The sequence below is a fragment of the Triticum urartu genome, chromosome 7 (genome assembly GCF_003073215.2).
Source record: "Triticum urartu cultivar G1812 chromosome 7, Tu2.1, whole genome shotgun sequence".
Classification (NCBI taxonomy): Eukaryota; Viridiplantae; Streptophyta; class Magnoliopsida; order Poales; family Poaceae; genus Triticum; species Triticum urartu.
Genome location: NC_053028.1, coordinates 200,875,183 through 200,887,416, shown reverse-complemented (window position 1 = coordinate 200,887,416; position 12,234 = coordinate 200,875,183). Strand labels below are relative to the sequence as shown.

At 44.7% G+C, this 12,234-nt stretch overlaps 1 protein-coding gene across 2 annotated transcripts; it reads left to right on the top strand.

The window, feature by feature from the left end:
• The first annotated feature begins 772 nt into the window (after positions 1-772).
• LOC125518447 (E3 ubiquitin-protein ligase makorin) lies at positions 773-6,227 on the top strand. 2 transcript variants are annotated; one of them, XM_048683284.1, is made up of 9 exons: positions 780-867; positions 2,484-2,571; positions 2,666-3,525; positions 3,813-3,882; positions 4,402-4,490; positions 4,572-4,629; positions 5,504-5,539; positions 5,643-5,737; positions 5,835-6,227. In XM_048683284.1, the coding sequence occupies exons 1-6, from the start codon at positions 854-856 to the stop codon at positions 4,603-4,605; spliced, it is 1,155 nt and encodes a 384-aa protein (XP_048539241.1). In that variant the 5' UTR covers positions 780-853; the 3' UTR covers positions 4,606-4,629; positions 5,504-5,539; positions 5,643-5,737; positions 5,835-6,227. The 2 variants fall into 2 exon arrangements, with proteins under 2 accessions (XP_048539239.1, XP_048539241.1); XM_048683282.1 differs by lacking the exon at positions 5,504-5,539 and having other exon boundaries at positions 773-867.
• Positions 6,228-12,234: the final 6,007 nt, after the last annotated feature.

Sequence of the window (12,234 nt, the reverse complement as noted above, 5' to 3'; positions counted from 1 at the left end):
CTCTGAATACGCTTGGTGAAAGGCTGGATCGTGCAGCCGTGGGCCTCATTCCTCTTTTCTCTTGCCATCGAGAGGAAGGAAGGGATGGAAGGGGCAAAGTTGTGTCATACCCATTTGGGTCCGGAGTTCCACCGGAAGAAGAAGCGGGCCTAGAGGTTCATCGTCATCTTCTCCTCCTCGTTCCATTGACCTTCAATGTGGATCCACAATGCACTCTGTATTTTCAAAAACAACTCAAAACACAATTTGAAATAACACCATCAAGCCCTTTCTTTCCTTCCCACGTGTCGGTCGTCAGTTTGTCACACTCAAAAGCTGTTCGGCAATCCACCAGCTCCCTAGAATTTAAAGATCTGCGAAATACCTATTTGCTCACTTCATAATTTTAAACTGCAGCTTCACCTACTTTAAGATTGAAGCGGTAGAGCGGGGGACTCCGAACAGGCCCTCACCCTCACACTCACACTCACACCTGCCCACAGCACAACCCGTTTCACTTCAGGCCGCATCGCCGAGCGGTCTCCGGACGCGGTCGGGCAAATGACGCCCGTGCCCAGGCCTCACGGCGCACCTCCACGCCCACCCCGGGGCCTGACCCGTCATTTCCCACGCCACCCGTTTTTAGGAATCATTCCCCGGTACGATACCCCCGCAGAAAGGCAGAGCTCCCCCCTCCCCAAAAAAAGCGAGACGACGGGACGAGACGGCGCGAGCGAGACAGACAGACAGGAGGCCGAAGCCGGGGCCGCGCCACCCCCCAACCCCAGCGAACACGACGCGACGAGGCGGCGGCGGCGAAGGCGTACCCGCCGTCCGCGTGCCCGGATTCGGGCCTCATCCGCTCGGCCCGGCCATGTCCACCAAGAGGTAACGCGGTTCCCCCGATTCGATTGTGTGCGCGCCCTGTCTCGCGCGGTTCTAAGCGTGGATTCGGTAGCGGTAGGGATTCGCGTGCGGCGGTGTCGCGTGCTGGCTTCCCGCAGGGGGTGCCGCTGAGCCCTGGATGGATTGAGCTGCGTCGAGCTTGCCTGGGTCTTCGTTTCGAGAATTTTGCCTGGGGCTTAGGATTTGGGGGTAGCCGGAGGTGAGGACACGCGTTTCGTGCTTAGTATTGGGGGTTGAGCTTGGCGCCGAGATGTTCCTCCGCGGTAGAGGCGCCCACGGGAGTAAGTAAGCTGATGTAATGTGATGCGCTTTGACACGATGCGAGATTTTAACTCCCCGGAGCTTCGATTGTGCCTCCATTCCTGTCGTTGCGTTACCATGTTCACATCCTCCATCTGTAGCGCTCTTTGTCCCGCCGCTTTGGGTGTGGTGGGAAAGCCTACCTAGAGTCCAGTTACTTCTTGTTTGTTAGCAGCTGATGGTATCGATGATAGTATTACGATTCTGCACGATTTAGGGTTTCAGATGGTACCCATTGGGAAAAATGTTTTTGGATTGTTATATATGCTGTTATCTGTGTAGATTGAATTCGAAGAACTGATTTCAGTTCGATTCGATTGTGGTGTATATGTTACCTCTTGGTTCTACAATCACAAGATTATTCTTGGGGACGGGTTCCGAGGATTTAACAAATCATTTTTTGTGGGTTTGCGACTGAAAGTTCAATTAACCTTGCTGTATGTTGTGCATACTTAGTGGTGGGTGAATACTGATGTTGACGCGGGAAATGTAGTGGGAAGTTCTTCAAAATCAATGGTGATGATGTCTTTGATTAATAATAGTGACATCCTTTTTGTAAGTATGCTGAAAGCAACGAGCGTACAAATTTGGAGCACAGAAGGAACTTAGGTAGAGCGATAAGTACTCCCTCTGTTCCATATTAGTTGTCGCTGAAACGAATGTATCTAGACGTATGTCAGTGCTAGATACATCTGTTTGAGCGACAACAAATATGGAGTGGAGGGAGTATGTGTTTGCATAGCTAGGGCCTATGCTCCTTAGATGCAAATTTCTTCACGAACTACTCCCTCCGTTCCAAATTAGTTGACTTGAATTTGTCTAAATACGGATGTATCTATACTTTGTTTAGTGTCTAGATACATCCGTGTCTAGATAAATATGGGTCAAGTAATTTGAAACGGAGGGAGTATATTCTTATTACGCTCTCCATTTAACTTGTAAGGAGTATTCTCCTGGAACCCTGTTCTCTTGTCCTGTATAGCAAATACTTACTGCTGTTAACAGAAAAGGTAAAAACTATATGAAGTGTGAAAAAAGGGGAAACAGAGATTTAACCTAATCTTAGCCTCTCTCGTGAGACATAACTTCAAATTCTTAACTAAGTTATCTATCTAAGCATTAACTGCTGCAGCATTCTTTACCATCAGTTTACATTTTGCTTAGAGAAGCAATATTGGGCAGGAGATTGCTCCCGAAATTCCATTTTTTTCTACTGTCAGATTATTTCCTTCCTGAGATGGAACTAACAATTTGATAGTTAGCTTACATGTCTTTTTGTTCTGACTGATCTCCTTCAGGGTTCTTTGCAAGTTCTTCATGCATGGTGCTTGCTTGAAAGGAGAGTATTGTGAGTTCTCCCACGACTGGAGTGACCAAGCAAATAATGTAACGTGTTTCTATGGATGCGGATCTAGTTTCGTTGCCAGACTTCACAATGCATATCTTGTAGCGTTCCTTACTATGATGCTTGTTTGTGCAGGTTTGCACGTTTTACCAGAGAGGCTCATGCTCTTATGGTAACCGTTGCAGATATGACCATGTCAAGGTTTCTCGTAACAACCCAGTGCCTCCACTACCATCATCAAGTATCGCAACACGTAATTCCCCAGTTCGCCCGCCACCATCATCAAGTACTGCGACACATGTTGCATCTACATCTCCACAACTTTTAAGTTCTGGACGTCCTCTTCACTTGGGACACCAAACAAATTCAAGCAACCAACGGCAACAGATATCTATGGATAAGCTGGCAGTTTCTGAAAGTAAGCCTGCATGGAGGAATGAGGTCCAACTTGACAGTGTATCAGAGGATGGGATTGGCTGGTCATCCATTCAAACTGCGCAAAACCAAACTTCCATGAAACTTGCTGATATGCCAATTTGTTCTTTTGCTGCTGGTGGTAACTGCCCGTATGGGGAAGAGTGCCCTCACATGCATGGGGATTTGTGTGCGTTCTGTGGGAAAATGTGCTTGCATCCTTATCGTCCTGATGAGAGGCAGGAGCATATCAAGCTATGTGAAAAAAACCACAAGCGTCTTGAGGCTTTGAAACGTAGCCAAGAAATAGAATGCAGTGTCTGCTTGGACCGTGTGCTCTCAAAGCCTACTGCTGCTGAAAGGAAATTCGGACTATTATCTGAATGTGATCATCCCTTCTGTATTTCATGCATAAGAAATTGGCGTGGCAACTCTCCTACATCTGGTATGGATGTGAACTCAGCACTGAGAGCTTGCCCAATATGCCGCAAACTTTCGTACTATGTCATTCCAAGTGTTCTTTGGTACTTCTCGAAAGAGGAAAAGTTGGAGATCACTGAAAACTACAAAGCAAAGCTCAAGTAAGATAGGCTTGTCCTGTTTTGTGGTCTTGTGCCCCAGCTTATATAAGTAAAACTAGAATGCTACAAATATTTCAGTCATTGAACTCATCCATACTTAGATGAATGAGCCGTATCAATTTACTACAAATGGCACTTCTAGTTATCTTGCCTCACGTGTTCTTATTTCCTTCTCTTTTGAATATTCAAGCCGATATGTTTCATGGAAGTGATTTAACATGAACATACTATGCTCCTTAGTACTTGATTATCATTCTACTGTCTGACCTACAAGTATACCATTGCAGGTCAATAGATTGCAAGTACTTTGATTTCGGAACGGGCACTTGCCCCTTCGGGACAAGCTGTTTCTACAAGGTGACATACTTCTTACATTCTATAAACATGTGAATACACATCTGCCTGCCCTATCCATATAGTTTGAGTTCACTACCAGGCCAGCTCCATCCCATCGCTGTTGGCAGTAACTCGTTTATTCGGAACACTGGTAGCTAATAATAACCCTCTCCTCTGTCTGTTGTTCTATCTGAAACAACCCAATTTACTTTGTTTTGATTCCAAGAGTCTTTTGTGTCCTCTCTAGTATTATCATCAGTTATGCACTCCTCAGTTACCACTGCTTAATAGTCCTTGTTAGTTATTTGGTGGATAAAGATTGGAATGTGTAGACCATGGTTGGAGTTTATGTTATGTTCAAGTTTGCATGTGTTGTAGGGGATATGATATTTGATTTCTTGCCGATTATTTTCCTAGATAGCTTCATTTAGTGTAGAAACTGTGGATATGATTGTTGTAGCTTGCAATGTTAATTGATCGGTCTTTCCTCTTATTTGTCTTCTATTTTTGACTCAATCTTGTATCGTTTATGTTTTGCAGCATGCTTACAGAGATGGCCGCTTGGAAGAAGTCGTACTGCGACATCTTGATTGTGATGATGGAAGTACACTTATTGCTAAGAACATTAGGTGTGTGTTATCTATCTGTTTTATGCAGTCTGCATATTTTACTTCTCCTTATTTTTCTCCTGTATTGCTGTCACATTCTAGGTTGTCAGACTTCCTCGGCCGGTTGCATCTTTAGGGACCTGCTGCATATATATCGAATGTAAGTTCTTTTGGGGGGTATGCAACCAACTCAATTATACTATTTTGGTGAAGTCACGTGCAAGTAATGCCCATTTTCCATCGTTATTGTCATTTATTTGCTGTTGTGGGAGATAGTCATGCTGCTGTTCCACTGTTGGAAAAGGCAACACCTAGGAGGCACTTAGGCACGCTTGAGCGCTAGGCAATGACAAAATGCCTTGCCTAGGGCATAAGCGAAACTCTAGCCATGGCAAGTAAGAAATTGTCCACTCGAGTGAAAAATCGTGTCATACTGCACTGACAGACCAAATTGGCCATATTCCAATTGCAATAGCTGGTAGTTTACTCACATATATTCTCCAAATCGATATCGATAATATCCCAAATACAACATGGTAGTCAAAATTGTACGTCTGCCTAAGGTTGCGCCTAGGGTGCTTAAGCACCACCTAGGCGCTAGGCGAAGGTCAACCGCCTTGCTTACGCCTAGCGCTTTTTCCAACCTTCCACTGATCAATTTCAGTGCTTGGAGTTATGTTCGTATTTCCACTGGCTGAATTGATTTTATCGAACTTGTGCAATCACGACCCCTGACATTCACTAACAGCACTGCATCCATTCTTCTCTTATTTTTTTGTTGTTTTATTTCTACCAAACTACTCTTATAATCAGTTGACTAGAACAATGTCCATGCGTTGCAACGGGATATAAATATTCTAGTAAGTTAGCTTGTGATTTACCTGTCAATAATAATGCGATTGTGTAAATAAATGTTCATCGAATTCTGACCGTGAATTACCTTATATTTCAATTAGAAGTTTGGTAAGTAAATTAAAGTGAAATTGCTTCAGAAGGTAAGTAATTAAAGTGATTGATTATCATATACATGAAAGGTTGGACGAAGAGATGGTGTGAAGAAAGGTGAAATGGTAACATTACGTACTTTTTAAGTAGTAGAGTTAAAGTGAACTGGAAAATTTGCATCCAGGCATCAATCATTCTGAGATTTCGCTGTCTACCAAATATTTGCAGTATTCCGAAGACATCAGTTTAAATCGAGGCATCTTGGAAAACTGCTGCTTTATCTCCAATTTATTGGTGGTTGCTTTGTCGCCAAACATACAAAGGCAATCCTTTTGTGCTGAAAAAGCTATCATTCCTGTCTCATGCATAAACTCTTACATAACCATTTGTGCCTAACTTCAGCACTGCTCGCTAATGCAGAAAATTCGAAGTTCGCTGCCGGATACCTGGATGACCTTGTAGCACTATTGACCAGTGAAACAATGGAAAAGAAGTTATGCCGCGAGTATGCTTGAAAAGTGAAAAGAAAAAATTACAATAATTAGAACTGCTGAAACGCCTTTCTGTATGCACTTTGTGTTGCTTCCTGGGTGGTCACCAGTGATTCGGTAGAACGTTACCTGGCCATTGTGCGAACGACCGGTGTGTAATACTCATTTCCAAACTGCCATTCCCCTGTTGAGGAAGGCTACCGCACCACCAACTGGTGAACTGAGACCGTTTGGTTGGTTGTATAACGTGTACGCTGGAGGAAAAAGGAAAAGAATTCAAAGAATATGCTTCATACTTGATGATATGAAGTTTGATTGGTCAGATGCTTGCCCATGAAATTTGGTTGGTCATGCAATTTTATTAGTTTTTTTAGCTCATGATATAAGACCAACAATTCCGCTAGCTCCACCATATTTTTGTAATGTGAATTTTGCATTTTCTTGTGTAACGCAAGGGATCTTGGACCAGATGCTCCTGATCTTGGTCATGGAACAAAAAACTGTCCATTCTCAGCATACGACGTCCTCCCTGAAGGCTGCGTAACGCCTACCAATCCCATCCCAAGCAAGGCGTAACAGTGAGGTATAACGCCTAGCAATCCCATCCCAAGCAAGGCGTAACAGTGAGGTATATCAGTATATGTATATGTCGTGCGCCATAACGATGGAGCTCAAGCAGCTTCAAAATAAACTATCCGCCTGTGTTTTTTGCCTCCCCTTCCTGTTTTACTGCTCTGGCAATTCACCACCACTAAGGCTGGTCATAGTGGAGAGTATGTTACTAGTCTATATTACCATCTTCATAGTGGGCAGTCTCATATATGTGGTAACATATGTCTTTATTCATTACTTTGTAGACTCATTTTGTATTTGGGAAACGCTATGTGATGGTAATATATTATGTTATTCTATTTGTCTCTCTCATTAACTACGTGCCATCTCACTATTTTTGCTTATGTGGCATCTATGTTACTACCTATATTAGAGCATCTCTAATAGATTGTATGTTAGTCTTGTTGGTAAAATGTCCATGTCATCAACCAACAAGCTATCATACAACCACTTCAATAAATTATACTCCCTTTGTTTCTTTTTAGTCTGCATATAAGATTTAGTCAAAGTCAAACTGTGTAAAGTTTGACCAACTTTGTTGGAAAAAATAATCAACATCTACAATACTAAACCTATATGGTATGAAAATTAATTGCATGATGCATCTAACAACATTGATTTCATATTGTGAATCTTGATTTTTTTTTATAAACTTAGTCAAAGTTGACAAAGTTTGACTTTGATCAAAGTTTATATGCAGACCAAAAAGAAACGGATGGAGTATGTAAGCTATCCAATAGATGATGAGAAAATAAATGTGGTTGCTCTCTATTTCACCTTGGAGCTTGTGTAAAGGTTGTTGGTTATTTTAAATACAACTTTGCTCTCTCTCTCTCTCCATATTTATTACATGTCACATCATCACTATGTCCTAGGTGACAAATTTACCAACATCTATCTTACAGCCGTTGGAGATGCCCTTGCTGACCAGCCTAAGGCTAGCCGGACCTATCGTCTTCGTCAACGCACCCTTCGCCAACCGAGCAACACCCCGTGCACTGTAGTCCTTTCCAGAACCACGTTGGTGTAACTGAAATTGAACCCCATCTTACTTTCGAGGGGCAATGACAGTAGTTCTGCCTTTTCATATTAGACTAGTAAGATGCCCGTGCTATGCTGCTACGGAATCACAAATGATCGGGTAGGAATTCTTTACTAATAAGTATCAGGAGCCTATTGAACAATAAAAGGTACGGTGTACCAAGACATCAATCAAAGTGATGTTATATTGTTGATAAGTACACGCCGAGCAAAATCTAACATATGTTTTCCGACCAATGAACCCCCTCGCCCAAGCCAACCGTTTTATTCTAATTTGAGCAGTGCTATGCAAACGACGGTCTGCGGACGATGTTTGAACGACAAGCCTTTCACGCCGTTCATTCATGGCAACAAACGGGCGCCAACCACACGATGGGCCATCGTGCAGTGATCGTCCATGCAATTCATCGTGTGTAGAGCAGTTCCGTTCTAATTTTCACCTTGCAGAAGACTTGGTGTTCTCCCTACCCAACTTTCTACATGCTGTCCCATATTGAGGAGGACAGAGAGCATGCAACAATAAAAAAATTGTCCACACACATTTGGCAATTGCGATGACCCCAACCAGCTTTTTGTTAACACATGATCTATCTCTAGTCCAAACCCCATTAACCGCTACAAGAATCTGCATATGCCACCATGAAGAGAAGTAATATTGTAGACCCATTCATGCTTAGTTACATACCTTGGGCATCTATGAGGCCTTGGAATCATTCAGCAAACATAGAACTTGTCAAAGTGCATTACTATCAGGATTTAAAATAGAGACCATCCACCTAAAAACGGGTAGTAAAGCGAAAATTCGAATCTGAGCCCGAGCTCATCTGCACCTGCGCTCATGAAAAAAATCAAAATAAATACTAGAAAAATTCAAAAAATTCCAAAAAAAAATTAGGGTGGTAGACAATTTGATGCGTGAGGTACGCTCCAATTTTCAAACATTTGGACTTCTGTGCAGCTCTCAGCAAAAAAGACAAATCGGAGGTCTGTAAAAATGTGTACTGTTCATATACTGTTCTGGTCTGATTTGTCTTTTTTGCTGAGAGCTGCACAGAAGTCCAAATGTTTTGAAAATTGGAGCGTACCTCACGCATCAAATTGTCTACCACAATAATTTTTTTTGGAATTTTTTGAATTTTTCTAAAAATTTTATGAATTTTTTTTGACCGGGTGCAGATGCACCGGGCACCAAAACGCCGCTCTCGTAGTAAAGCAGCAACTCTGAACTATTGAAACACTAATTTACAAATTTTTAAAGCTCACCTTCCAGATAATTCGAATAACCTGAGGATATAATTACTCGTGCATGAGCTTTGACATGGTTAAGCATGTTGAGCATACAACTTCCTCTAATGGTACTGTGCAAATTTACACTTCTATTATCCGAAACTTTGTGTATATGCAACTTACCGTATTTCCCTGATTCTAGCCCATGCAGAATTCTCTGAGCAGACTGTTAAGCCTCTTAAACAATCTTTTTCCCTGTCTCGCATCAGGTAATTGGCCCAAGTGATTATAAATTATTAAGCTAACGATTAGTCTATCGACTAAGCAATATTGGGAATGAAATTATATCAACAGTTTCAGACCCGAAGTTGAGCAAATAAGCAAATCACATAAGCAATATTGAGGATGAAACATATGTGCGTGCACCTCCCGACGGATGGAATCACATCGGTGAAGTGTGGAGGTAGAACACAGCAGCATTGGCAGGGACAACACAGTGCACTGTGCCAGTGTTATTGCACTACCACTTGCAGCACGTATCCCTGGAAGCGAAGAATTAATACGGAGCGGCCTCGTCATGGCAATATGTACAGTTCAGAGCTTGCAAATGCTCGTCGGAATAAACACGGGATACCCTTTGTCTCCCGCAGACGCCGTTGTTGTCCGTCACCAGGACCGCAGCTCGTCGTCCTTGGCAACGGCAGCCTGGACATCCTACCGGGGTGGCCCGGAGTGCAGTCCTGGGCGACACGGCCATCTTTCCCGGTGGGATATCACTGAGGGAGAAGCCTATTAGATTTAGGAGTAAATTTGATACTCTCTTCGATCCAAATTATTTGCTGCACACCTAGTTCAATTCAGTACTAAAGTTATACTAAATGCGCATCAATTAATTTGGACTGAAAGAATACTATATGCCACTACAAATTTTCAGGCTTTGAGAATTGATATCACTATTTTGAGTATTTTTCATATTTTAAAACATGCAACTACAAAGTTTTAGGCTTTCAAATATGCCATTGTATACCGATTGAGGCCATTAGGGGACAATAAGGAATCCTTAAAAAAAGACAAAAGGCCTCCTTTGGTTTAGAGGAATTTCATAGAAATTCTAGAGGATAGGATTCTTATAGGATTTTTTTCCTTTAGAGCCCTTTGATTCATAGGAATGGATTTCTATTCCTACATACGATTGGTTTCTATCCTCCACATTTCATAGGAAAATAAAAAAGAGCCTAGACTCAATGGAAAAATTCCTTTGGTGTTAACCAAATGACATTTTGTTTCCTATTCCTATTCATAGGATTTGAGATACATGTCATCTCATTTTCTATAAGATTTCTATTTCTATGATAATCCTATCCTATGAATCAAACAAAGTATTTAGGAGATGCAGGGACGGAAAATGCCCCTTGGACGTTCGCTCGCTGCCCATTGGGACGTTCAAGGGTGGCTTAGGACGGCAAGCAGGGTTGCCTGGTGCATGGGGAGCGGACGCTAGCGCCAGAAGGTCTGGAACGCCCCCAATGGATTTCCTCTCATTTCGTCCCAATCACTACTCCCGGTCGCCGACTGCCGACTCCTCCGCTGCTCCCGACCGCTGCCTGCTATGCCTCCGCTGCGCTGCTGCCGGCCGTCCCCTCCGAGTTGCTCCCGACCTCTATCTGTCATGCTCCCGACTGCTGTCTGTCATGGCTCGATCGATCTCCATCTCCCGAGCGCCCGGCGCTGCTCCCGCTCAGCACGTGGTTCACGCCGACGAGGTGGAACCGGAGTGCCCATCGGCACTGCCTCTCGGCCACCACGACATCCGTGCCGGGATCATCTTCCCCGACCCCGATGACCGCCGCCGCACACGAGGCTCCTCCCACGGCAACGATTCCGGCCGACATCGGGTCCGCGATGACGCAAGAAGTGCGTCCCCGCCACAAGCACCTCCTCCCGTGAGCCGTGTTGGCTGAATTGTGTCATCTCCTTTGACTCTCCGTCCATCGTCGTGTTTCGTTCTCCTTCTCCGACAGTTTGCACGGCCAGATCCAGAAGGAGTGATGTTACAGGGGAGATCTTAAGCCAAATCCGATTTACTACGTGATGCTCACCCAACTCAACTCCAACGTGGTCGCAGGGAAAGAAGAGGGGAGGGGCCGGCGGCGAGGAAACTTGGAGAGGTTCTAGAATAATCGATCTCATGAGAGAAACCTCTAGAATAGAGTTATTTATCCAAAGCCATCACATTTGAGGCTAGGGTAACAACTTAGTACTACATTTGTGCCAGGGCACAAAAATCCACCGAAATTGCGCCTAATCTGTAACGCGGAGCACTGATGCTCAGATTTGGTCGCAGAAATAGCGGATCTGACCAGTGGGACCAACCTGTCAGGCCGATGTGGCATGCCTACATGGATAAATTTGCTGAGGTGGCCGAAGGCCCCATCTGTCAGCCTCTCTCTGATTCCCCCCTTTCCCCCAGGCACCTTCTTCTCCACCAACACGACACAACCAGCCAAATCCGCCGCCGCCGCTGGAGACTTACCCCGGCGAGCCACCCCACCCCGACGAGCCTCCTCGCTGCCCCAGCCACTGGCCCGCGTGGATCCAACCCCAGACACACCCCCAGCCCTTTGTTTCACCTGGATCCGGCGAGGATCCACCCTATCGCCCAAATTGTAGTGGATCTCGTCGGAGCTCAGAGTGCGGCAGCTAAACCTTGCGCGAGACTACGGGTTGGATGCCATATAGAGCTTCATGAGGAAGCGGAGGATCCGAGGAAGGTAGGGGGAGGCTGGGATACGCCAGAGTGGAAGATAGTGCAGCGGCGCTCGTCACCGGAGACGGTGAAGAAAGAGCCTGTGCCGGCGATTCCGGGTACTTTTCTGCTGATTTCTTAGCAAGGGGGGATTGGGGACGAGGGAGGGACCTCATGGAAAGAATGGAGGAGGTAGGGACACATTACAGAAAGAGATTGATGCCTCGTGGTCGTCTTCCCCGAGTCCGGTCACTGCGAAGCTAGTAATCCCGTACAAACCAGAGAGCCCCTACCTGATTCGCTCCTCCACAAGTAGTTTTTCTTTTAGAATAATACATCCAGAAGAAGTAGTTGGGGGGCTGACAGCGGGACCCGACATCCAACTCAGCTATTTGAACACGTAGACATGCCACATAGGCCTGACAGGTGGGTCCAATTTGTCAGTTTTGCTGTTTTCGGAAGCTTATCACACAATCAGTGCTCTCCGTTAGTCGTTAGACGCAAAGTTGGTGGTCTTTTGTGCCCTGCCTTGAATGTGGTATCAAGTTGTTACCCTAGCCCCAACTGTGGTGGTTTTCGGTAAATAACTCTCCAGTATCCTGTTTTGGTCGTTGGCTCTGTACAACATGCCTCGGTCTCAATCTCAGCCGTAGATTCAAGATCGGACGGTATATACGGCCCGAAGGCAGGCACACCATCACCA

Excerpts from the sequence above, each read along its gene's own strand:
- LOC125518447 (XM_048683282.1), top strand. Across the intron at positions 2,572-2,665 it reads GGAGTGACCAAGCAAATAAT|GTTTGCACGTTTTACCAGAG; the intron begins GTAACGTGTTTC and ends TTGTTTGTGCAG. Across the intron at positions 3,883-4,401 it reads GGACAAGCTGTTTCTACAAG|CATGCTTACAGAGATGGCCG; the intron begins GTGACATACTTC and ends TATGTTTTGCAG.